The sequence below is a fragment of the Artibeus jamaicensis genome, unplaced genomic scaffold (genome assembly GCF_021234435.1).
Source record: "Artibeus jamaicensis isolate MK-2021 breed Jamaican fruit bat unplaced genomic scaffold, CSHL_Jam_final scaffold_369, whole genome shotgun sequence".
NCBI lineage: Eukaryota > Metazoa > Chordata > Mammalia > Chiroptera > Phyllostomidae > Artibeus > Artibeus jamaicensis.
The window spans coordinates 11,072,610-11,096,072 of NW_026522042.1; the positions used below are offsets into that span (position 1 = coordinate 11,072,610).

The window sequence follows — 23,463 nt, forward strand, 5'->3', positions numbered from 1 at the left end:
TGCATTTTGTTTTCCTTTGAATTCACTTGCTACCTAATAATGTTGATCATTTCTCCTAATTGTATCTTCCCCAAGTGTTTTCTAAATCCAAATAGTTTGTTTATATGTGTATGTATGTATTTGGTATAGATTCTTTAAATAATCAAGATAATTACCCTTTGCCTACATATAAAATATTTGCTAAACCTATTTTTCTAATTTGCCTGCCATATATTATTATTTTAAAATATACAGGTAGTTTTCCTTTTCATTAAATAATATCAGTGAACCTTTTTAATTAAATGATTTCTTTAAGAGCTATAAATGCCTGACCAAGTAACAAAAGGCTGCAGGTTCAATTCACAGTCAGGGCACATACCTAGGTTGGCAGTTTGATCCCCAGGGAGAAAAAAGAGTTATAAATTTTAGTTTCTCTCCACATCCCAAGTTTCACAAATCTTTAATTAATTTTCCCTTTTTGATTGTTTGCTTGCTTTAACATATTTAACTTGTGATCTCCCTGGACTTGGTTTAGGTATGGCATTGAGTTTTGAGTTACAGTGAGCATATTCGACACTGCACCATAGGAATTATACGAGGCTCTGGTTATATTCCAGTCTTCCCTGCTTATTGATATAAAGGCCAAGTTTCAGTGAGATAAGTGCTTCATCTTATAGCGAGTAAATCAATAAAGGTTTATAAATTTTATTTTACTTTTAGCCAAATGTAATTTCACTGGAGTTGATTCTTTTCTGACCTCTGTTTAAATGCATTTAAACTTCCGTCATTCAGTCATAACAAAAAATATGCACAGTAAACACAAGAAGTTCACTTCGGTCATTTGGAATTTGAACACATCAATCTATTAGGAATTTTCGATATCCTCCGAATAACAATTTAATACAAGCTTGGTTTTATAAATTCATCTTTACTGGCTATTTCTAGAAATGTATTTATTTGTATACAACATTTCCAGGGGTGGACAGGATCCAGGCTAGTTCAGTAAAAGTATTTAAGTTATAATTTACACAAAAATCGATAGACTAGCTGTTCTACTAGTCATACGATTCTAGGAGCAAGAGCTAAGTCAGTGTGGATGGAGGGAGGGATTATTCTTTGTAACTCTAGGGGCAGCTGGTCCCATCCCCCAAGCCTCACCTTTGCCCACACGGACTCCACTCCCCTCCCCACAATAGCCCAGGCTGTGTGGGCGCAGCCCCTTTCTCTCCTCCAGTGCTCTGTGCACCTCCTCTTCTCTCCCCTCAGCAAACCCCATACTGACTCAGGGCAACGGCTTTTCACCCCTGTCTTAGAGGGAAAGTCGGCCGGCTCAGTGAACGGTTCTGGGCAATGTGGGAGGGACATCTCTTAAATATCAAGCAGAGCAACAGCAAGCCGGTCAGGGAGCCCAAGGCTCAAGAGGTGGTGATATCTTTCTTCTGTCTCCTAGTCAACAAGCTGGTCTTGCTCGGAAGCACGGCCCTGACACCAACGACTGTAGAACGCCTTTATTTCTTTACATTCCCCAGTGCAGAACCCGCATTTCCTAAAAGCTCCTATTCATAGTGGGAGTGGCACTGGAGACATCATTTATTTATAAGGGATAGTTCTAGTCAAAGGCTTTGAAGACGGGAGTTGTTTAGAGAGTAATAAACAGTGTTAATACTTTAAATGAGTTTTCTCCCTATGTTTTTGGCCCGTTTACTATCTCTGGGTTTACCGAGTGAGCCCTGTCCACACTTGGGGAAGAGATCCTGTTGGGGAAGGGAAATTCATTGAGGCCTCACTACGGGTTAATGGTGGCCTGATCTTCCTCGCCACTCTAGGAGGCAGACATTGTTGTGTCCACTTGCAACACTATGACAGGGATGCTCAGACACTGGTTTACTTGCTCAAGGGTAGGGAGCTAGTAAGAGGGATTCTAAACAAAGCCACTTTGGTGCCTTTCGAACACCAACATATCCTCGTAGCCTGGGCCCCGAGAACAATTCTCAAACGAACCTGGCTCCTGAGTCCCCAGCATCTCTAACCTCTAAACTGTGGAAGCGCCGGAGGAATAATCTCATCAAAATCCTGGGAGGCACCCAGCACAACCTGGGACCCATCACAGCTCCTACACATGCGAACTTCAGCATAGGGTTACCTGTCCCAGATCACGGTTGAAAAGGGTTACACTAAATCCCCTTTAATGGGATGATTTAACTAAATCTATATAAAATGTGTTCATTACAATAGCTCGCCTTTTCCCTCCAGGGCGCACGCTTTAATTCTTGGAAACTGTGAGCAGCAAAGGTGAAAGGGATATTAATTACCTAAAATGAGCTCTGCATGTGTAATGAGGGCAGCTATTGGTCCTCAGCTGCCTCCCAGACCCCACGGAGGCCAGGGCTCCCAGAGGAAAAACCGGACTCACTGCAAGGCCAGGGGCGCTGCCCAAACCACACAGAGAGAGGTGGGCTGCTCCCCCTGGGCCAGGGCTGGCCGAGGTAGTCTTCACCTCTGCCCATGCTGTCCAGCGCCAGGCCCACGCTCGCCCTCACCACGCTGGGCTTGCCGCCTCTTCACAGTCGTGGCACTAATCTCAAGGGCCCAAGTGAATGCCTGCTTTTTACTCTATTTTGAATTAGGTTCACTAAATGCAGAGCTGAAAGTGGGAAACAGTTTTGTTGATTTTATTTAAGGAAGTCAACACCTAGCATTTTTTTCAATCCATCTGTGCCATGAATACACAAGTCTTTTTTTGCCCAGCTCTCTGCTCCTATGGGCAATGTGAGGGGGGAGATGAGGTCAGCCAGCTACGGGCGTCAGATCAAGAGGCAGGGCTCGGCACTCGAAGGCTGCTTTTTTGGGGTAAGCCGTTAGGGGTTTCTGATGACGTTCTACGCCAGCCATGACAAAAACCTTCCCTGACACCCGTTCCCAAAGCCCGATATGCAGGCATCCCAGAGTCCCCCCTAACCCCCGCCCTGCCCTCCTGATTGGTTGGTGGCGGTGCACTGGGAGGCCTGCTCCACCGGTTCGGTGGTGGCTCATCGCCTTGGCAAGGCCAAGTGGGTGCATATCTGAAGCCCATCCATTGCTGTTCCCAGAGCTAATAGAAACCTTTGTGGCCACCAGCTCTTCGGTGCAAAACAATGGATGCTTTAGTATTGATTATTCTGCAAAAATAACAATAATAATCAGAGTGAGTTCCCAACGGGATTTGTTAGGGCTGAAGCACACTTTGCCAAGCTTCCATCTCGGTGATGCTATGCAATACACAGACCCACAGGCAATGGCCAGATGGCGCACTCTCGGTCAACAGTGTCCTCTCATTCCCATGTTAACATTCGAACAAGATTTCTAGAGTGTGGGGAATATCTTAACTGGAACGTGCTCAAAATGAACCCTGCTGGTTGAATGCTATGAAAAAAAAAAGGATGAATTTTTATTTTTCTCTTCTAATGTGCAAAGCTCAAGAAGAGAGTCCTTCAGGGGTTTACTGTTTCCCCTGGGGAGTCTATACAACAAACGCTTCTTTGGAAGATGAAATATCACTTCACTTTCTGAACCAAGACACAATACGTGCACCGGAGCCTCAGCGAGAAGGCCTCGTGGGCTTACGGTTGGCAGTCAAACACATGCGCAAGTTAAAAGTTACGACTTATTTTAAGAACAGGGTCCATATTTAATCTGAAAAAAATACTGAAAATATTAAAAAGTCAGAAAATATTTAAAAGTAAAAGAATATGTCACGATTTGAAGTAAAATTTGGACCAAACCACCCAATTTATCTTTCAGTAAATGCTGGATTTTGAAATAGTGAAATTTTAGTAAAGTTCCTACCTCATCTCCAAACTGTATCATGAATCGATTGGCAGGCCAATGCCTTCTGGAATTATTACTTGAAATGCAAAATTCTCCAGAAGAAGAGAGGTTGCCCTCAAAGAGGTCATACGCCAGAAGAGAATCTTAAGTAATAATGCATTGATCTTGAAAGACCTCGCATTCTGAGACTGGCCATAAGAAAACTACCAAACGCCCACCCAGATGGGCCCACGAGCCTGCCAGACTGGCACTGCAAACCAGACAACAGGCACTCAAACTGATACAAAAAACTTGGCCTATTGACCTTTAGCCAGAAAGGCCACCATGCTGCCACTAGTATGCAAGATGGTTCAAGGAAATAACAGTATCAAATAGTTTTGTTGATAGTGGACCACTGGTTTTATATGAAAAAATACTACTATTTCCCGGCTAGGAATTTTTTCATTTTTGTAACAACAACAACAACAACAACAACAAAGACACATGCCTAGCACTAATTTGTCTCAAGGTTACAACTATCATGAGATGTGATGTGTTAGGTACGATGTGTGATGTAGCAAAATTGCCAGAGTGACATCCATCACCTTTGCCATCTTCCCTCAGTTAGAAGCAAAGTCACAGGTCCCACCTCTACTCACAAGTGAGCTGCCGAGAGTGGTCAGGGGTCTGTCGAACCTGCCAAGTCTCCAGATTTCCTCACCAAGCTGCTTCTCCTGTAGTACAGACAAACTCCTGGAGAAGACGCCCTCTAGGTGTTCGGTGAGTGAGTGAAGTTCGGATTCTAGTTCTAGCCCTGCCTTTTCCTCTCTATGTGACCTTTGGCATGCCTCAGTTCTCCCTCCCCCAACCCAGAAATAAAGAAGTCTCCAAGATTTAAACATCACTCTCTTTTTTGCCTGACTACTGCGGCAGCCTTCTAACTGGTTTCCCTGCTTCCACTTTGGTCCTCCTATAGTCTACTCCCAACATAATATCCAGAGGGCCCCTTTTAAAATCTAGGTCAGAATGTCATTCCTCTCTGCTCCCTCCAGTGGCTCACCCATCTTATGTGGAGCGAAAGCTTCGGGCCAAGCAAAACTTCTGTACCTGGCCTGCTTCCCTAGCTCCCCTATACCCAGAACTCATCTCCTTTTCCCCTTCCCCTCAGCTGTTTCAACTTCTGCTTCCTTGTTGACATGAGCCCTCTTTGGGACCCCATACTGCCTCTTCTCTCTGCCTAGGACATTCTTCCCATATAGTCACAAGGTTTACTTCCTTTAAGACTTAGTTCAAATTCCTTCACCAAATTAGGGAAGTTTTATTTTATTTATGTATTTATTTTCAAATAGAGCTCTAATTTCTTGTTCTTCCCTAATTTGGTGAGGGAAATAGACACGCAAGTCCAGGAAGCACAGAAAGTCCCAAACGAGATGGATGCAAAGAGGCCCACTCCAAGATACATTATAATTAAAATGCCAAAGGTTAAAGACAAAGAAAGAATCTTAAAAGAAACAAGAGAAAAATCTTAAAAGCAGCAAGAGAAAAGTAGTTACCTACAGGGGAGTTTCCATAAGACTGTCAGCTGATTTCTCAAAAGAAACTTTGCAGGCTAGAAGGGATTGGCAAGAAATATTCCAAGTCATGAAAAGGGACCTACAGCCAAGATTGCTCTACCCAGCAAAGCTATCATTTAGAATTGAAGGACAGATAAAGAGCTTCCCAGACTAGAAAAAAATAACAAAATTCATCATTCCCCAAACCATTATTATATTAAATGTTAAATGAACTTATTGAAGAAAAAAGAAAAACAAAACTGTGAATAATAAAATGGCAATAAATACATATCTACCAACAATTGAATCTAAAAAACAAACTAAGCAAACAAGAAGAACAGAGACAGAATCATGGATGCAGAGAGCATTTAATGGTTGCCAGATGGAGGGGTGTGGGGGAATGGGTGAAGAGGTGAGGGGACTAAGAAGTAGATAGGCAGTTACAGAATGGCCATGGGGATGTGAAGTACAGTATAGGGAATGGAGGAGCCAAAGAACTTATATGCATGACCCATGGACATGAACAAAGGTGTGAGGGCTGCCTGAGGGAGTGGAGGGTGCTGATGGAGCGGGGCAAAGGGGGAAAAATTGGGACAACAGTCATAGAATAATCAATTAAATAAAATTAAAAAGATAATTCAAATGTCATCTTTCTTCAAAGGCCCACTTTGAACTTTCTTCTCCCTCATCTGGCTTTGTTTCAGTAATTCTTACCACCTTGCAAAATACAATATAATTTTCTAATTTATTATACTTACTATGTATTATTATGTCTCTAAAATATAAGCTCCACAAGACCAGAGGTTTTGATTGTTTGTTTTTTCCACTTTGTTCACTGTGGACTGAGCCCTCGAAACAGCTCCTGGCACAGTGGGTGCTACTACGCTATTGAACGAAGGAACAGACAGGTGGACCGCTTCCTCTGGGGCGACCAGTATCCACCAGAGCCCAGCCCCCAGCTGCTGTCGAAGTTTCCTGGATGGAGGGGGGATCTCGTTCTCCACTGCCCACCACGAGCCCAGGGGTCTGCTCCTAGAACATCCCTCTCTTCCACACCGTGATTTTTTTAAAAAATATTTTATTATTTATTTATCTTTAGAGGGGAAGGGGGGAAGGAGAGAGGGAGAGAGCACATCAATGTATGGTTGCCTTTTGTGCGTCCCCTGCTGGGAACTGGCCTGCAGGGAACCGGCCTGCAACCCAGGCATGTGCCCTGACTGGGAATCGAACCGCGATCGTGTGGTTCGCAGGCCCGCGCTCAATCCACTGAGCTACACCAGCCAGGGCTCCACACCGTGATTTCTGTCATGATCCATGAAACTGGTTCTTGAGTCAACTATGATTTCTCTTATGCTTAGATTTCTGGATTCACAAACGAGGAGTGGTAGCTCCCGATCCCTAACTCTCTCACAAGGGGGGTTTTCTGAATGCGAAGGCCCAGCCGGTGTGACTGATGCTGTAGAAAGGTCATGGACTGAGAGTCAGAAATGAGGTTTCCGGACCTGATACTTCCAGTAAATTATGCTGGTAAATACTTTATTGAAATGACTTAACCTTCATATCTAACCTGCAGGATTTAACATCAGCATCAGATAGATGAGGAGACTGAGCCCCAGAAGGAATAAGCTATTTCTCCAAGGTTACACGGCCACTAAGTGATGTTGGCAGAATGCAGTCCCAAATTTTGATGTGCCTGTGGCCACAGCCCTTACCTTCCAATGACGTAATCATTTTGAGCCTCTTAAAAAAATCTGAAAAATGGGAGGGATTGATAAATAGGCCGTATCTAAGATCCTCTTGAACTTTGATAGTCTTAGCTAAATATTCTAAGTTGAAAAGAACCATATAAACCATAAAAAGCATTATAAAGCTTAGCTTCTTTATATGAATTCATCTCCTTTCTACTAATGAGTTCTAAAGTCCCGGATAATGCATATGAAAACGCGTAAGTCAAAAATGCTGTTGAGTTTGCCATTCCAGTTATTAAGACAGGCATGCCATAAATAACTATTTGAGAGAGTAAATAAAAGTGTTATTTCAGAACTACATTGTGGCCCAGTTTGGAGAAGTCCTAAGCCTGTCTCATACCAGCCTCATGAAGCTGGTGGATGTACAATTCCATTAGATTGTTTTTACAAGGAGGTCAAGGGCCTAATAATGAATTTACCTGCAAAAGGAATCTGCCGGCCCCTGGTCTTTTGTTTCAGCCCAGACTTCCAGGCATTTTCTGGTGAGAAGCTAGTGTTTGAGGTAACCTTTCAACCCCCACCCCCACCCAGTTCCCACGTCCTTCAGAGATTTGGGCCCTGGCTTGGCTCACTCTTTTGTCCTTTGGTATTTCCTGTTGCTGGAGGTGTTCCCACCTGCTGCAGCCTTGTTCCACCCGTGGTGCCCAGAAGGACCAGCCCTGAGTGGCTGACGACCAAGCAGGGCGCAGTTGCAGACTCAAGTGCGTGGGGCATGCCACCCGAGAGACAACTCTACCGGAGGAAATGAAAGGCCTGGTGACCTCTTCCTAAAACTGCACTAACGTAGTAGGCTGTGTGCAACAGTAATTTAATTTACAAAGAATCCTACAGTTTTTTTTCAAGGCCCAAGATATTGTCATTTAAAAAAATCTTCTACATGATGCTGAAACTCAAACTGCTGACAGAAAAAAACCCCAACAAAATAAAAAAAAAATCTTCTAGCCCTGGCTGGTGTGGTTCAGTGGATTGAGTGCTGGTCTGTGAACTGAAAGGTTGTGGGTTTGATTCCCAGTCAGGATACAGCCTGGGTCGTGGGCCAGGTTCCCAGTAGGGGGCGTGTGAGAGGCAACTGATTGATGTACCGCCTCTCTTGCACATTGCTGTTTCTCTCCTCCTTCTCCCATCTTTCCCCCCTCTCTAAAAGTAAATAAATAAATCTTTGAAAAAAACCCTTCCATTTGAAAAACAAAAATTATCAAAAATAAAATAATCAGAACCTCTTTACCTTTCTTTCTGGTGAAAAATATTGTTCTGAGTGAGTAGAAACTGGAAATAACATATAAGTAAAATTGCTAAGTTCCCCTTATGTGTTTTTTCTGTGTGTTATTTGGTTGCAGCCCCCACGAATGATGAAGTCCATTCATCCTCACCTGTGGCAGCGGCAGCAGGGAGCCAAGCTGTTTTTTAAATCCCACAGTTTGGGAGAGTAAATTACAACTTCTATGGCGTGTAAATTAGCAATACTTATCCAATCACAAATGTGTATACCTTCGGTCTCAGCAATTTCACTTCTAGGAATGTAACTCACAGTTACTTACATAAATAACTTCTACACAAAATTGTTTTTAAAAATAATATCTAAGGGTTGGGAACAACCTAAGCGTCCATCAACAGGGAATTGCTGAAATACAGGGTGGTACACCCATACAACTTCGGCCCGAGAGAGAACGAGGAGGCTTTATGCGTGCTAGTAAGAAATAATACTGAAGAACCATGGAAAATACAAGGTGTGAAGTGGGCTGTATGCAATATGCCACCATTTGTATACAAAAGACAAAAAAAAAAAGTATTTACTCTTGTGCTCATAAAATACCTCTAAAGGCACACAGGACACTTACAACTGGGCAAACCAAATACCCAGGAACGGGTGGGTGGGACACTCCCACTCTCTTGTTCTATGCCATTTTGTGCTTTTTGATTTGGGGCAGCATAAATGCATTTATTTCATAAGTAAAGCAACAAAATAAGTAAGTAAAAAGAAATGGTCCACGACTAAAAAATAAATCTGACTGAATTGTATTCTACATCTCTTCTGCTAGACACTTTGATGGCACAGTGTCTAAAAAGCCACTTTGATCTTTCTAAAAAGCCACTTTGGGTCTGGCTTGGTTTCTGTCAACGCTGCTTTATTTTGCTTCAACAATGAGTTTACTCAATTTGGGCCACGAAGAGGAAGGTCACGGGTGCTCCAATTTATGGTGAGCAGGTTGCTTTCTGACCAAAGAGCTTTTTTTCTGGAGACAAGGAAGTGAATCTAAAAAAACTTTGAACTCAATCCCTATAGGCTCACGTGCTGCTTCCACCAGTTTGCTGCTGGAGTTGCAAGAACATGGAGCTGAAAACGCACGCCATGAGCCCCCGGGCAGAAGGCACCCGCTCACCCACCACCCAGCCCCTCGTACGGAGCAGCGCAACGCCCTGGGAACTACACTGAATCTCAGCTCTGTTTGCATGACTACTTCGTTTGCCTTAAGAAAGCAAACCTAAGAACACAAAACTCCAAAAACAGATAAGACGGCGACTTTGGTCAGGGGCAGTTTCTTGAAAGACCTCCTTTACCTTCATTGGCATCAGTAAGCTGAAGACACCACAAGCATATATATCCCTGGGGTTTTGCCTTCCTTGCTTCGAAGATGGAATTTCAAGCGATGCGATGTGCCTAAAAGCAGGGTGAGAAGGGCAGCAATTGTCCACCTCTGCTCTCATTAGGGACAAATGAGCCTCATCAGACAAGATGCTGTGTACAAAGTCGCTCACTGACGGCCCACTGGTTTCTCCCTGGGAAGCAGCAGCGGTCTGAGGGCTGGAGGCGCTGCCGGAGAACTGGAGTCTCCTTGGGGACGAGAAGAATGGCCTTCTCTGGAGACCGAAACTCAGTCTTGAAATTCAAGACTGAAGTGTGCCTTTCAACTTGCTGCTCCTAAATTTACCTTTGACTCTTTGATACGGTACACGGAGAGAACACAAGGGATGCCTCTCCCCACCTCATCTCAACTCATCCAGGGCACAGCTTCCTTTATCTAGTTCTGGCGTTTTTTACTCTTCTCTCATTTCAAAACCACTTGGGTGTATCTTTTTGTTGTTGTTGTTCTTTTTTAAAAGTTTTAACTTATTGACTTTAGAGAGGGAGGAGAGAGAGGAAGGGGGAAAAGGGGTGGGGGGAGAGAAACATCAATTCGTGGTTTCATTTATTTATGCATTCACTGGCTGATTCTTATATGTGCCCTGACCAGGGATCAAACCTGCAACCTTGGCGTATCAGGATGACACTCCAAACAACTAAGCTACCCGGCAAGGGCTTGAGTCTATCTCTTGATTGGGCACAGTGGTAGGAATATTCTTGGTCTGAGAGATAAGCTCTGGGCAACTTTAATAGCACTGACGCTTGACATCAAACAATTTTTATCCTTGGTGAGCACAAGTTGCTGAACTTTGTGTCCCGAAGCGCTCCATGTGTTTCCTCATCTCTCAGCACCAACACGCTCACCTAGCTGCCAGGCCAAACACTTGATGACTGATAGCATCCCAGGGTTCCACAAATAGTGAGTGCTCCAATAACTGGAACGCACAACTTGGAAAAGGCGGTGCTTACATTCCAGTAGCCTCTTCCGAACAGCATGGGCTCTGCCCAACCTTATTTACTCGATCATAAAAACAAAGGCCCACGACTTCCCTCCCCTGGTTCACAGGGTCTAGAAGAAGGCCGGCAGGCAGCGGTGGCTTCTGGAGAGGTGTGCCTCCCTCACGTGTGTCCTCAAACCGTGGTCGTCCCCTCCAGAGTCAGGCACTTGATGGTCCTCAAGAATTCAAAGCAGGAGGAAAAGGCTGCTTGTTAGATTGGACAGGATGGGTTGGGAGGTCGTGGGCAGAGGGAAAAGGTCCTTCTGATGGTACAGTCCATGGACTAGAAAACACCTGTCAATCTAACTCCGCACATTCTCCTTTAGAGCAAAGCAAATTCGACTTCCAATGAGAGAATTCTGCAGTTGGAAGCAGACATAAGTCCAAGTGTACTTTGCTGCTGAAAAAATATGAGGCCCAGAGATTTGTCTGAAGTCATAAAGTGAGTCAGTGGGTGGCAGAGCTCGATCCATAACCAGGACTCCAGACTCTCCAAACTTTCTCAGCTGCATCCCGGACACTCGAAGATACTAGTGAGGAGGGGGAGCGCTGGCCAAGGGTTTGCCTTGCTCTACAATGGAAGGTATTATCACGGCAGGTAATTGTTCCGGACATACCTGCTTATTTGATTATCTACTTGAAAAAGAAACAAATTGAAAATTGCCTGCTCTGTTTTCTCATTATTTGAATTAGCAGGAAGAAAATAGAGCAAAATAAAATCCATAGATCATCTCAGAACATTAAGCCTTCAAAATAACTTTTACTAATTCTGCTAGAAACCAGGAACATTTCTCCCAAATTTCCCAAACCCCTCATCCCGTCTGATGGGGGTGGCAGTTAAGGAGCAGCAGACACCAAAACACTAGAGAAAAGGAGAAAGGGAGGCGGTGACTCTCATGTTCGTCCCAAGTGGCGTGAACGAAAATGAACTACTGAATATGTTAAAACATTTTTTTCAGCGTCCCCTGTTGCTGAGAGAGGAATCTGCCGCCAGGCGCTCTCGCCAGTGGAGCCGTCTGTGCTGTGATAGCAGCTGCCTGGGGACTACTTTCTGCTCTGGCCCAGGAGGCCAGGTAGGGAAGAGGATAGATAAGAACAGGATCACTTACTCTGCGGCTTTCATCTCTGCTTCTCAAAGCCCTTTACAACTTATTACGTCTCTTCCTACAACCCTCTTGGCTCACTTCTCTAGCAGAGGAAATAGGAGCCACTCCTAGACCTAAACCAGGTGACTGTCCTCTCCCCTTCCTGCCCCCTCTTCTCCCCACGCCCCTGGGTCCCAGTTTCCTGGCAGACTGGCAGCTTCAAATTAGTGTGTATGTTCACACCATACCAGAGCAGAGACAAAAGCAGAAACACACAAGGGCTTTAGAGTTTCTATGGACATTTTGCATGCCAGGCATTTATGAAATTATTTAAGGTTACATGGTTGTAAGTGGCAGAACTGGGATATGCATCTTGGTAGAGAGGTGTCACAATTACTCTATTTTACACATGAAGACACAGAGGCTCAGTTCTAGAACTGGGACACAACCCTCAGTGTCTGACTCCAGGATCCCCAGCTCTGACCCACCCCGCAAGGCTGTACCGGATGACACCCCTACAACTGGGGGCAGCCCCCCAGAATGCCTCTGGAGAAGGAGGGAGAGAGGCTAGGGTCTAAGTGTGCCAGGAGTGCATGACAGCTATTGCTGTCCCTGACAATTTTCCTGTGTTTCTGCTCCCGGGGGGAGGGGAGAAGACCAAGCAGAGAGACATCAGGCTCTATTTGCACTTGGACATGAACACAGACAACAATGTGGGGATTGGCTGAGGGAGGGGAGAAGGTGGGGCTGGGGGAGGTAGGGAAGGGGAGAAAAGTGGGAGCTTTAACAGCTTGGGGGGGGAGGGAGAGAGGGAGGAAGGAAGGAAGGAAGGAAGGAAGGAAGGAAGGAAGGAAGGAAGGAAGGAAGGAAGGAAGGAAGGAAGGAAGGAAGGAAGGAAGAGGGAAGAAAGGCAGGTCGGACTCTAGTCCCTAAACCCTGTTCCTGACTCATCCCTCCAGAGAGGAAAGTGAGCATCCACCACTTCTCAGCTCTGGAGGCCTAACCCTTCTCTCCCAGTCTTCTGCCGGGGAGCCGCCCCACTCCCCAGCCCTGGTCCTGAAGCTCTCTCTGTTCCTTCTCATCTCCAGGAAGTATTGAGGAAACCATTAATCAGAACCTGGAAACCCATTCACCATTCTCTGGATTCCTGTTGTGTAGCCTTGTGCAGACGCCTTTTTTGGGTAAGCTGAGAGGATGTCAGCAAGGGCACCTGTCTGCACCCACACCACTAACTCAAGTACTTGGCTTAGTCTGGTCCTGGTGCCCGTCCCTTTCAAGTACCAGCTGATAGTGAACCACATCTGTGAACCTGAAATGTTGCTTGTGTGTCGGAGAAACAGGATACACCGTGGAGGCATTCCTGGGGGATGACCACCCTTCGTCATCGAGGGCCCTGGAGTTCATACGGTCCTGAGCACAGACTTACGAGGTAGTGCGTGTAGTAGGAGATCCCTGTTCATTGACCGTCATTCAGTGAATGTTCAGAGACAGCACCTGTCCTTGCTCAGTCTAGAGACAGTGGGAATACCTCACAGATCTTTATGGTGAGCCTCTTGCACTGTATCTCTGCTGCTCAAACCCACGTCTCAAACTCAACACGCCCCAAACCGAACTTGTTATCCCTCCTCCCACTGCTTCCTGTATTCCACCTCTACTGGTGGCACCATCACCCCTTGGTCACCTAAACCAGGAATCGGACCACTGCCTGGCAGGGCACTTTTTCTGTCAATCCATGAGATCCATCACCAGGATTCAGGAAGACCCTGGTAAAGAGGTGTCCTCTCAACGCCTCCTTTCCGTTCTCCTGCTGATAGGTCGGTGCACGCCCTTGACCAACTGCTTCAATAAAACAAGACTGGCGTTCCCTGAGGACGGCAACCAGCACCCAGGACCGTGTGCTGGGTAAGATGTGAATGTGGGAACAGCATGGTGGATCTGAATCCCGGTCAGCGTGCAGCGACTGTGGGATAAGAATCTGAGCCTCAGTCTGCTCACGTGTAAGATGAGAATGAAAGTACTAAATAAACTAATGCACGAACAACCCATACAACAGGGTGTGGTGCGCAGTGCGAGTTGGCAGTGTATGTTATACATGTAATGCAGATGAGGAAACCAAGGCTTGGCGCGGAGATGCACCTTCTCGAGGAGCACATGGCTACTAACTAGTACAGCTGGCTCATGAATCCAGGCCTCAAGCAGTATCTTTTATTCCTCCACACGGCACATTTAGGTTGTTAATGAGAAAGTGGAACCTCTGAAGTGCCAATACAGAAAGACATATACAGAACAGTGCATATAATATGATCTCATTGAAAAAAGACGTTTCGAGTGAATTACAAACTCCCCTAATACCACCTGAAAACTTGTATAGTCCTTTGTTATCTCATTTGCATCCATCTCTCCCACTAAACTACCTGAGGGTAGACGCCCTGTTGCCTAGCAGCACGGGGCCGGACACACCACATTTAATATTTATTAAATTGCTGAATAGCATTTGAATCTTTTTTTAAAAACGTATTTATTGCCCTGGCTGGTGTAGCTCAGTGGAATGAGCACGGGCCTGTGAACCAAAGGGTCATGGTTCGATTCCCAGTCAGGGCACATGCCTCGGTTGCAGGCCGGGCCCCCGATTTGGGGCATGTGAGAGGCAACCACACATTGATGTCTCTCTCCCTCTCTTTCTCCTTCCCTTCCCCTCTCTAAAAATAAATAAATAAAATCTTAAAAAAAACTTATTTATTTAGCAGATAATAGGTAATAGAAGATAACACATGAATGTGGTTAAGTGAAACTATGTAAAAAAACTATTTAGAAGAAAGTGCTAGCTCTTTCATCCCATCCCCCAAGCACCCAACTCCTATCTTGAGAGGCTGCATGGTGACTAGTTCCTCATACACATGTCCTTCAGAGACATTATGAAATTGCACTGGATTTCAGTGCCATTTCAGTCAAAGATTAGTTGCCAAGGGTGCTTTATGCACAGTTAGGCAGTAAGTTTTCTTTTCTGAAAATTCACCAATTTCTCTCAACTCCATTTAAGGCACCCCAAACATAACCTCTGTGTGTGTACAGGCGTGCACATGTGTATACTGACAACCGAGGAAGGTGCTAGCTGCCGTGTTAGAGTGAACTCCTGCAGGTAAAACCACCATCCAGTTCCATGGGATTCTATTTACAGATTCCCTCCCCTTGCAGCTGAGCTTATGAGCCATTTCTGTGGCCTGAGATTTCATCTTTCTTGTGCAATTGATTCTCTGGATGGGGGAAGAGGAGGCCTTCTGTGACAGGGGCATGACAAAGGACTTTCCATGTCTTCCAGCGAGAGGTCTGAGGTCATGCTGACACAACTGACCATGATGTGAAATAAGAACGTGCTTCCTGGAGGAAGAAAGACGGCAACTGCTCTCCTCAGTGTGGTTGTCGGGCAGATATCTGCACCAGCCTCGGAAGGCACTTTACGGCTCTTGTAATGAAACCCCTTAAAGGGATGCGGCCCTTAGCTAACCTGCTCCTACTACGTGGGCTGCGTTACACGGGCGTGGCACATGCAGACTTCCACATCACTTAGAGATGACATCAAGTTGCACATGTGGATTTAAGCCTGTGCTAGCAGAGGAGCTGATATAAAATACTGACAGTTCTCTGCTTTATTCTGAACATATGGATTCTCATGTCTATACTCCTCCATAATGTTTTCTAGTTCCCATGTCTACGTACTAAAGGTGCATTCACTTTATTTCTAAAAGACAAAACAGATCGAAAATCTGTTTTGATTCCTATATACTGGGATCAAAAATTTATCCCAATATATAGGTTTTCCCAGTCTATTTTTACTTTTAAGTGATTAAAACTTAATAATTTGAAGTGAAAAAATTGCTCTAGTCCTTCTCATCTTATCTTTGGGGAAAATAATTATTTTATTCTTCCTTGCTAGCCTCTTTTCAGTTTATTCTTGTACTGCAGCAAATAAATTAGGGAATTGAGGTCAATTTATTTTCATTTTTAAGTTTATTTCATGTTTAATTGTTTCAATATTATTTTGAGGGTCAATGTTTAGACACATTCTTTCCCTATTATTTCTTTTAGGGCTGATGTAGACATGTGGTCAGTGACAAGCTAAATGGAGCCTTTGTTTTTCCCCTGTGCCCTCCACGGAAGATGCTCCAAGAGATAACTGAAGGGTTCTTCCTTCTCTCCTAAATCTGTTTGCTACTAAGTTGTCTATTTGTGATTCCAAGTCTTTGGTGCAGGCTCAGTGGTCCCTCTGACTGTCAATGAGCTCTTTCTATTGGTTCCTTTGTTAGTGCCTTCTTCTAGTTACTTCTGCCTCCTCAGTTTCCATTCGAAAAGCCAACCACCAGGGCATCTTGCCAAGTTATCTGCTCCGGCCCAGCCAGCTCACTGCGGTTCTCACAGATCCCAGGAAAGTCCTCACTGGGCTGGGAAATGATCCCGGAACTCACAGAGAAAATGGATTCTCTAATCTTGGCATTATCTCCCTTCTATTAGGGCCGTTATTGCTGCATAATCACAAACTTCCTTCTCCATCAGTCTGCTTTCTATGCTCAGGTTTTTACCACTTTTTATTCCTCTGAAATAGAGGAATATTTAACTGAAACATGTTTATCCTGGAGATTGAACTCTTCTAGTGTTCAGAATACCATTTTGAATCATCATTTCTGCACCTTTTCCAAACATACTCACTGAGCTCTATTATTACATGTATAGGATCACAAAATCAGTGGGTATTTTTGTTTAATGAATGAGAGGGATGCAGTTTAATCACTGGTAGGAGATTTGTAAGTTTTCTGCTGAGTTTAAACAGATAAATCACACAGTAAGGTGACGGCACTATACGAATACATCCAGCACTGCTTGCTGGTCAGCCTCCACCAAGAAGCAGCAAGGTTTCCTGGCCTGGCACCTCTAACAAGATGCTACCTAGTCCGCAGAGCAGAGTGGCGGGAAGGCACAGTGGTTAAGAGAGTCACCTCTGGCACGAGACAGCCCGAGTTGGACTCTAGCTCCGGAATTTACTACCAGCTGCACGTTCTAGGTCAAGGTACTCGATCTCTCCTTGTTCAGTCTCCTCATCTGTAAAATGAAGATCGTAGTAACCATCCCTACCCACTCATGGCATAGACTTGTTTAGGGATTAAGTAAGCTAATCTGTACAGAACCCCTAGAAAGCAGCTGGAATAGTACTATATATAACTGTGCACTATTATTATACAGCTGTTTCTTGTCTCGACAAGGACTGTAATTCAAAGCAAAAAACAAGGTGAGTGTACATTTTACATCAACTTTCAAGGCAATGACACAGTCCTGCAATACTTACTCCAGGAATGTACTTGAACCTGGGAACCTACTAAAGAAAGCCATTACTTCCCTCACTCAGTCAGGACACTTTGTCTTCAAAATGAACTAAAATGAACTAAAGTCATTCATCAGCAATCAGTACTAACAAAAGCCAAGCCCTGGCTGGTATAGCTCAGTGGATTGAGCACCAGCTTGTAAACTGAAAGGTTACTGGTTCGATTCCCAGTCAGGGCACATGCCTGGGTTATGGGCTAGGTCCCCAGTAGGGTGCATGTGAGAGACAACTGGCTAATCTTTCTCTCACACATCAATGTTTCCCTTCAATATTCTCCCTTCTTTCCCTTATCTCTAAAAATAAATAAATAAGATCTTTAGAAAAAGAATTTTTAAAAAGGGAGCCAAAGATGTTGAAATGGAATATATCTAAAGTCTTGTGACAAGCTACTCTTCTGCTATTTTCCGACTTAACTGAGATTTGAGAATCCTATGGGGGAGGGTGAAAGTTATAAATGCATTTACATACTACAGAATTTTCTTAGTTTTTATTGTCATTTCCTCTTTATATCTGCTGGAGATCTTGGCAAACACCGAAGTAGAGACTGAAACTGTACACAAATGCCATTTTTGCTGACAGATTATTAGAAAGTTAAGTTAAAAGCATGTTTATGTGCCAAAGGATTTCTATGTGGGTTCAGCCAAAAGTTCCAAGTATGTGAGCAGTTTTTTTTAAGCTATATTACAACATAGGATCAATGCCACCCATAAGTAACAAACTATTATTTCAGATACCAATACATCAAACAGAGCACCAATGTTTAGTTAGTATGGACTGCTGTCCACCACACTGAATTTGTGAGGATAAAATGTTTCCAAAAAGGTATAGCTATTTATGGCAGGCACTACAAGGCAATGAATGAAAGATCTGTGTTAACATTTCCCCACTTCCCCTTTCCCAGTCACTTTGGGAGAGAGTGCATGCACATTAAAAGATTCCACACTCACAACTAAACATTGGATACTCAGCTTCAAGTCAGCACCAGTTAGGTAATAATGACTCTCAGGGACCTGTATCTCATTTTGGGTACACTCATTGTATAAATTAGTTTTAACTGAAAGTGACATTGTATAATAATTACATTTTGGCCAAATCTAGCTTGCTTTTTTTTTTATTGTTATTTAACTGCTGAGGCCTAATGATTGAATGATTACTCTTGTTTTTCTATGAGATAGGAAAACATTTGATTTACTTCCCTTTCCACACTATCAATTGATTTGCATGATGCCTAATGATGCCTCTTTCAGATCCCCAAGAGTTTATTGGTCCAAACAGGCCAACAGCTGGTCATTTAATGGGAAAAAAATCTTCAAAGGCAGCGAAAAGCCTGGGCTGGGGTACCACTCCGAATACTGCCATCAGTCTATCTGATAACATTCCCAGGCAGCCAGGTGCCCTGGAGCAACAAGATCCAGTTTTTTCGGTTGTCATCCCGTGACTTACCCACAATGACCGCAGTGACAGTGAGCAGCACAAAAGCATTCCGAAACAGGTAACTTTTAACGTCCTCCTTTGTGATGTTCTGCACTTTCTTCTTGGCCAAGAGTGTGCGTTTGCGGACTCCTTGCTGGAATCTCTCCATCCTGCCTCCCATCCTGGGCTCTTCTCCATTGCTTTTCGTCATACTTGACCTCTCTAGGAGTGTCTCTTCTTTGCACTTCAATGTCTAGGAATCACCCCCAAAACACCAGACCTCTTTGAGGTTGGAGAACACAGCTAGAGGGGAGAGAAAGAGGCAAGAGTTAGCCCTCTGGGGGTGAGAAGTCAGTGAGCTCCACACTGGCAGCAGCTATTGGCAAACTGCGTAATCCCAGTAGCAATCAAGGGCTGGAGTCACAGTGCCTAGAATGTGCTTATTTTACAGACCACGTGTGAGAACTGTGCACAAATTCAGAATATATGAGCAGAAACCTGTGCCCTATTTTTAAAAGATGTGTCTTTCCCCCTCCAGAGAGGCTATAAAGGGTTCATCAGAGCCGGGTGGACTGAGTAGCCCCTCCCCCAGAACCTAGCTGGATGCTTTGCACAATATTCCCCCTCAGTAAACATCCAATTGAATTGAATGCACAGGAAATGCTCAATGATTACTTGATGGCTTATGCTGTATGCATGGGGCAGGCACAACCAGGCCAATGGAAATGAGTACCGATAGTTCTCAGTTGGAGATTTCTGTTATACATAATAAAACAACTATTTTCTCCATTAAAATAATCATTATAACATCAACTAACAAATATGGCCACGAAAAAGGACACAAGTAGCCACAGGACTTGGGAAACACATTTGACTATTTCACGGGGTAACTTTTTAATTTTTTTTTTTTTGGTGAAATAAGAAAAGTGGGCACATTTATAAGTTATCTGAAATCATAATTAATTTTCATTTTTTGTTACAAGTAGAAGTACAAAGTAGTATTGGTCTTTGTGGCAAACACACAAAGTGTCCTTAAGTCTTCTGAGGAAACTATCACCGACTTGTATTTTAAACTGTAGGATTTCTAGAACAGATGAGATGACGCTGGTTTTCACTCCAGACATTACAGCGTGTGGTTTCTCGTTTCTTTAAAGTGTTCCTAGGTTATTAAAATATATCCAAGTAATTCTTTCCAGAGGTGGAAACCCTGTTTTGAAAAATCAAGGGATACCTCCTGCGGTTTACAAGATTTCTAATTCTTAATCTCCACCACGGATCAAGCCGAGAAAAAAGCCAGTTGTGCCCGCGACGCGGTATCTGGCAGCGCAAGCTACCAGCGTGTGCAGTGTGCAACAGCAGGGGAGGTAACAGCGAAGCTCTCGCCTCGGGAAGAAGACTTGCTGAACAGATTTGAGTTTCAAATAAAATTATAAGGTGGGGTCAGCGAATAATAAGACCTACAATCTTCTTTAACACCTCACGGCAGATGAAAAATTTAGGGAGAAACGAGGACCACAAGACACCAGAGGTCAGAGTTCCCCCCTTAATCTCAGATTCCCCTCACCAGTCCGTCGCTCTGAAACAGACCAGCTCAGCCCCGATTATTTTCTAGATCTCGAGCCGCTGCCTGCCCCTCACCTCCCTGAATGACCAAACTCCAAGTTAGCACAAGACGCGACACACAGAGACCCCACAGGCTCCTGGCATTAAACTGCCAACACGGACTCTCGCTACCAAAATGGCTTTTACTCTCGCCGCTCCTCGGCTTGGGAAACCAAATCCGTTTGGCAGAGACGGGGAGAGAAATGCACCCCGGCGGCACCGAGGACGGGAGACTCACCTTCCCGGGTCTCGCGAAGGGTGGCGGAAGGACCCCAGGCACTGACACCGCGAATTCCCGGGCAGGTAAGCGCGGAGCGACCCAGCGCCGCGAGCCAGGCGTGCATGTGCTCTGCGACCGCGGGCTACTATCGGGGCGACTTAAGGAAAGGGGCGGAGCCTGTGCGCGGGCAGCGGGAGCGGGGAGAAATGCAAACAGCGCGGGGACGCAGCCGGGAAGCCCGAGGTTTCTGGAATATTGATTAGTCTTGGCGCACCAGGAGCATGCTTGCGGGCTTTGTTTTGCTCCTTGGACCACTTTCACGCTTTGCCAGTTCGCTTTCATTAAAAATGCAAAAGCGGGACCAGGAAGAATTGAAGAATGAAGCGAACACACACGCTCAGAAAGCTGCGAGTCTTGATTAGAACATTGCAAAGGAGACTTTTCTGAGGCTAAATTTAATTATGCCACATTATTGCAGGTTTCCTCCCTTTAAGGAAACTCGAGAGTGTGCTCTTTTGCCTGGTTGTACAACTGTTACGAAAGAGTGCCTCTTTAGAATTGGGGAAACAAGTGGCATTTCTTGGGACAACTCGGAACGCAATCAAGTATGGAGGGGAAAAATGCCTACTACAATTCTCTAAAGTTGCCTAAAGTTACTCAGAACACGTGGGGAGACATGCCTCTTTTTAAGCAGTTTAAAGACTCTATTACAACAAGTCTAATTTAGCTCAAAATATCTGGTTTGCAAAGACTAAAATGGTTAGACACAGAGACCAGGCTCTTTGCTAAACTGTGGTCAAAAGTACTTTATGAGCAGGAGTACTTTATGAGCAGGAGTACTTTATGAATATGGGAAGTTTTGTGATTTCAAAAGATACGTTGCTGTGCAGATAGACGCCTGAGTTTTAAAGGATGCTCCATGTATCCCCTCCGCCATGTTTAGCACCTAGAAAATTCTCATTGCCTTGAGAATGTATCTTACACTTCTGGTGTACTTTTCTTAAGAAGGGAAATAAATTAAAACTTTCTTTTTGATCCTGACTCAGCTGTAAAACTTTAACACGAAGAAAAAAGTTTAATAGGAACAAAAGCCCACACCAAAACTTACAGCCAGAGGTCTGTATTCCTGATCATTAAGTTTCATATTCCCCAGGCAAGATCTACTTATTCTCTGTGTCTGTTACCCAAGAAGAAAGTATGGCTTTTTCCTTCCTCAGTAAATCCAAGGGAGATTCTAAAGACATGTCTCCTGCCTGCTTCCACAGTTCCACGTCCCCTTCGAACTGTTGGAAAGCAATGGTGGATCATGTAAATAGTATAACAACTTTTAAATGTGGCATAATTTTAAGAGTTTATTGAAAATACATACTCTCAACAGTCTCAGCCTTCCACAATCTTTCTCTTCCACTGATATCCTAGGTCACTTAGCATCTATATCTATATCACGTTGTTCAACGCTTAATTATAGTCTTCTACTGTTCCTTTCTTTAGAAAATCCTGTTAAATTTTGGCTCCTTGATTAGATTGTAAGTTCTTTGAGGACAAGAACCAGTCTTACTCCTGACATATAGTAAACATTAAGTGACTCATAAATGGATGGCATAATATAAGGGTATGAAAGAAAATGCTTTTCAACCTTCTGTGTTAAAACAAAACTACTGGGTTTTATGCTGGCACTTGCGGTCCAGGTGCGTGGTGCTGATGCTGTTTCTTAACACAGTGACTGCATTTTAAAGCATTTATTTACTATACAAAGTCCCTTCTGGGCCATGGGTTTTAGGCTAATTTGTCTACCTTTCTTGTGGACATGACCTATATTTCAAGGGGGTTTAAAAGAGAAATATTTAAGTTATTTTAAATGGAGTTACAAGCCAAGTGGCATTTCTGCTTTTTAATCCTGTTTTTTCACAGGGCAGAAAAGGGACCAGTAAAAGCACATGTAGGTTAGCACAGAGATGAGAAGGCTCTAGCACCCCCTTTTCCTAATCCCTAAAGTTCTGTTAAAAGCCATTTCTTTATGTTGGTTTGCACAGACATTGTGGGAGCCTGGTGTACCCTTGAGAAGGGAAGTAATTCATCGCTGAAAGTTTTGTTGGCTGTAATAAAACCTAATGAGAATGTGAGATGCAAAGAGTCTCCGTTCAGAGTCCATCTGAATTACAAGGTTTTAGTCTGGGAGAAACATTGGGAATTACTTTTTTTTTAAGTTCCACTTTCTCTTTTGGAAAACTCTAACAATAATGCCCTCGGGGCAACCTGGGGTTACTCAACGCATATTTCTACCTCCGCCCTACTTTTAAATAAAATCCTTGAGCATTGAAACATTTTTTCCTTCACAGAAATACTAAATGAGTAAAATATCAAGCAATCATGAACAAGCCTCTGTATACTTCACTTTATTCAAAGCTACTCTGGGTAGAAGACAGAGCCAGGGAATCACTAGTTTTGGTATTTCAGAGTGAAAAATATATGTTGGAAAATACTGCCCCTTTTGAAAAATCGTTCAAAAAATTTCTTCAAATATATCAATACTATTATAGAGTTTGTTGTAGGTAAAATTTTCTTTTTGAGGAAAAATGTTACTCTAACAAGAAATAACCAAATCCAACCTATCCTTAAATGGACTCTGCCATTCATTAGGTTGAAGTGTGAGTGATGATAATTAACAAGTAGGTGCTGTAATACAGGACAGAACAGTCAGATTTCAGCATTCAAGATAAGGGAATTCTGGAATTTGAGGAAGTAAATGGATTAGCACATCTTTTAACGTTTATTGGATATTTGCCACTTTTATTTTTAATTTCATGAGGAATCTCATCATTTCTTGAATCATATTGCATTTTAGAATCATTATAAAGAATGTCAATTCTCCTTCCAGAAGTTGGAAATTGTAGAATGTTACCACAGAGGATGGGACCAGGTGTAACCTCAGCGGAAGTACTAGAAATAGTGAGACTAGAAGTAACGCTTGTGGTAATCGGTTTTTTCGTTTTGTTTTAAAATTCTTTCGCCCTGGCTGGTATAGCTCAGTGTATTGAGCGCGGGCCTGTGAACCAGAGTATCGCGGTTTGATTCCCAGTCA

At 43.9% G+C, this 23,463-nt stretch overlaps 1 protein-coding gene across 1 annotated transcript in view; it reads right to left on the bottom strand.

The window, feature by feature from the left end:
* Positions 1-20,565, bottom strand: part of SLC1A3 (solute carrier family 1 member 3) — a 78,876-nt gene extending 58,311 nt beyond the window's left edge. Inside the window, exons 1-2 of the mRNA XM_037129040.2 lie at positions 20,400-20,565; positions 18,590-18,862 (exon numbers count right to left, since the gene is read on the bottom strand). Of these exons, the coding sequence (XP_036984935.1) occupies positions 18,590-18,770 (181 nt within the window). The 5' untranslated portion in view covers positions 18,771-18,862; positions 20,400-20,565. The remainder of the gene's footprint in view (positions 1-18,589; positions 18,863-20,399) is intronic.
* Positions 20,566-23,463: the final 2,898 nt, after the last annotated feature.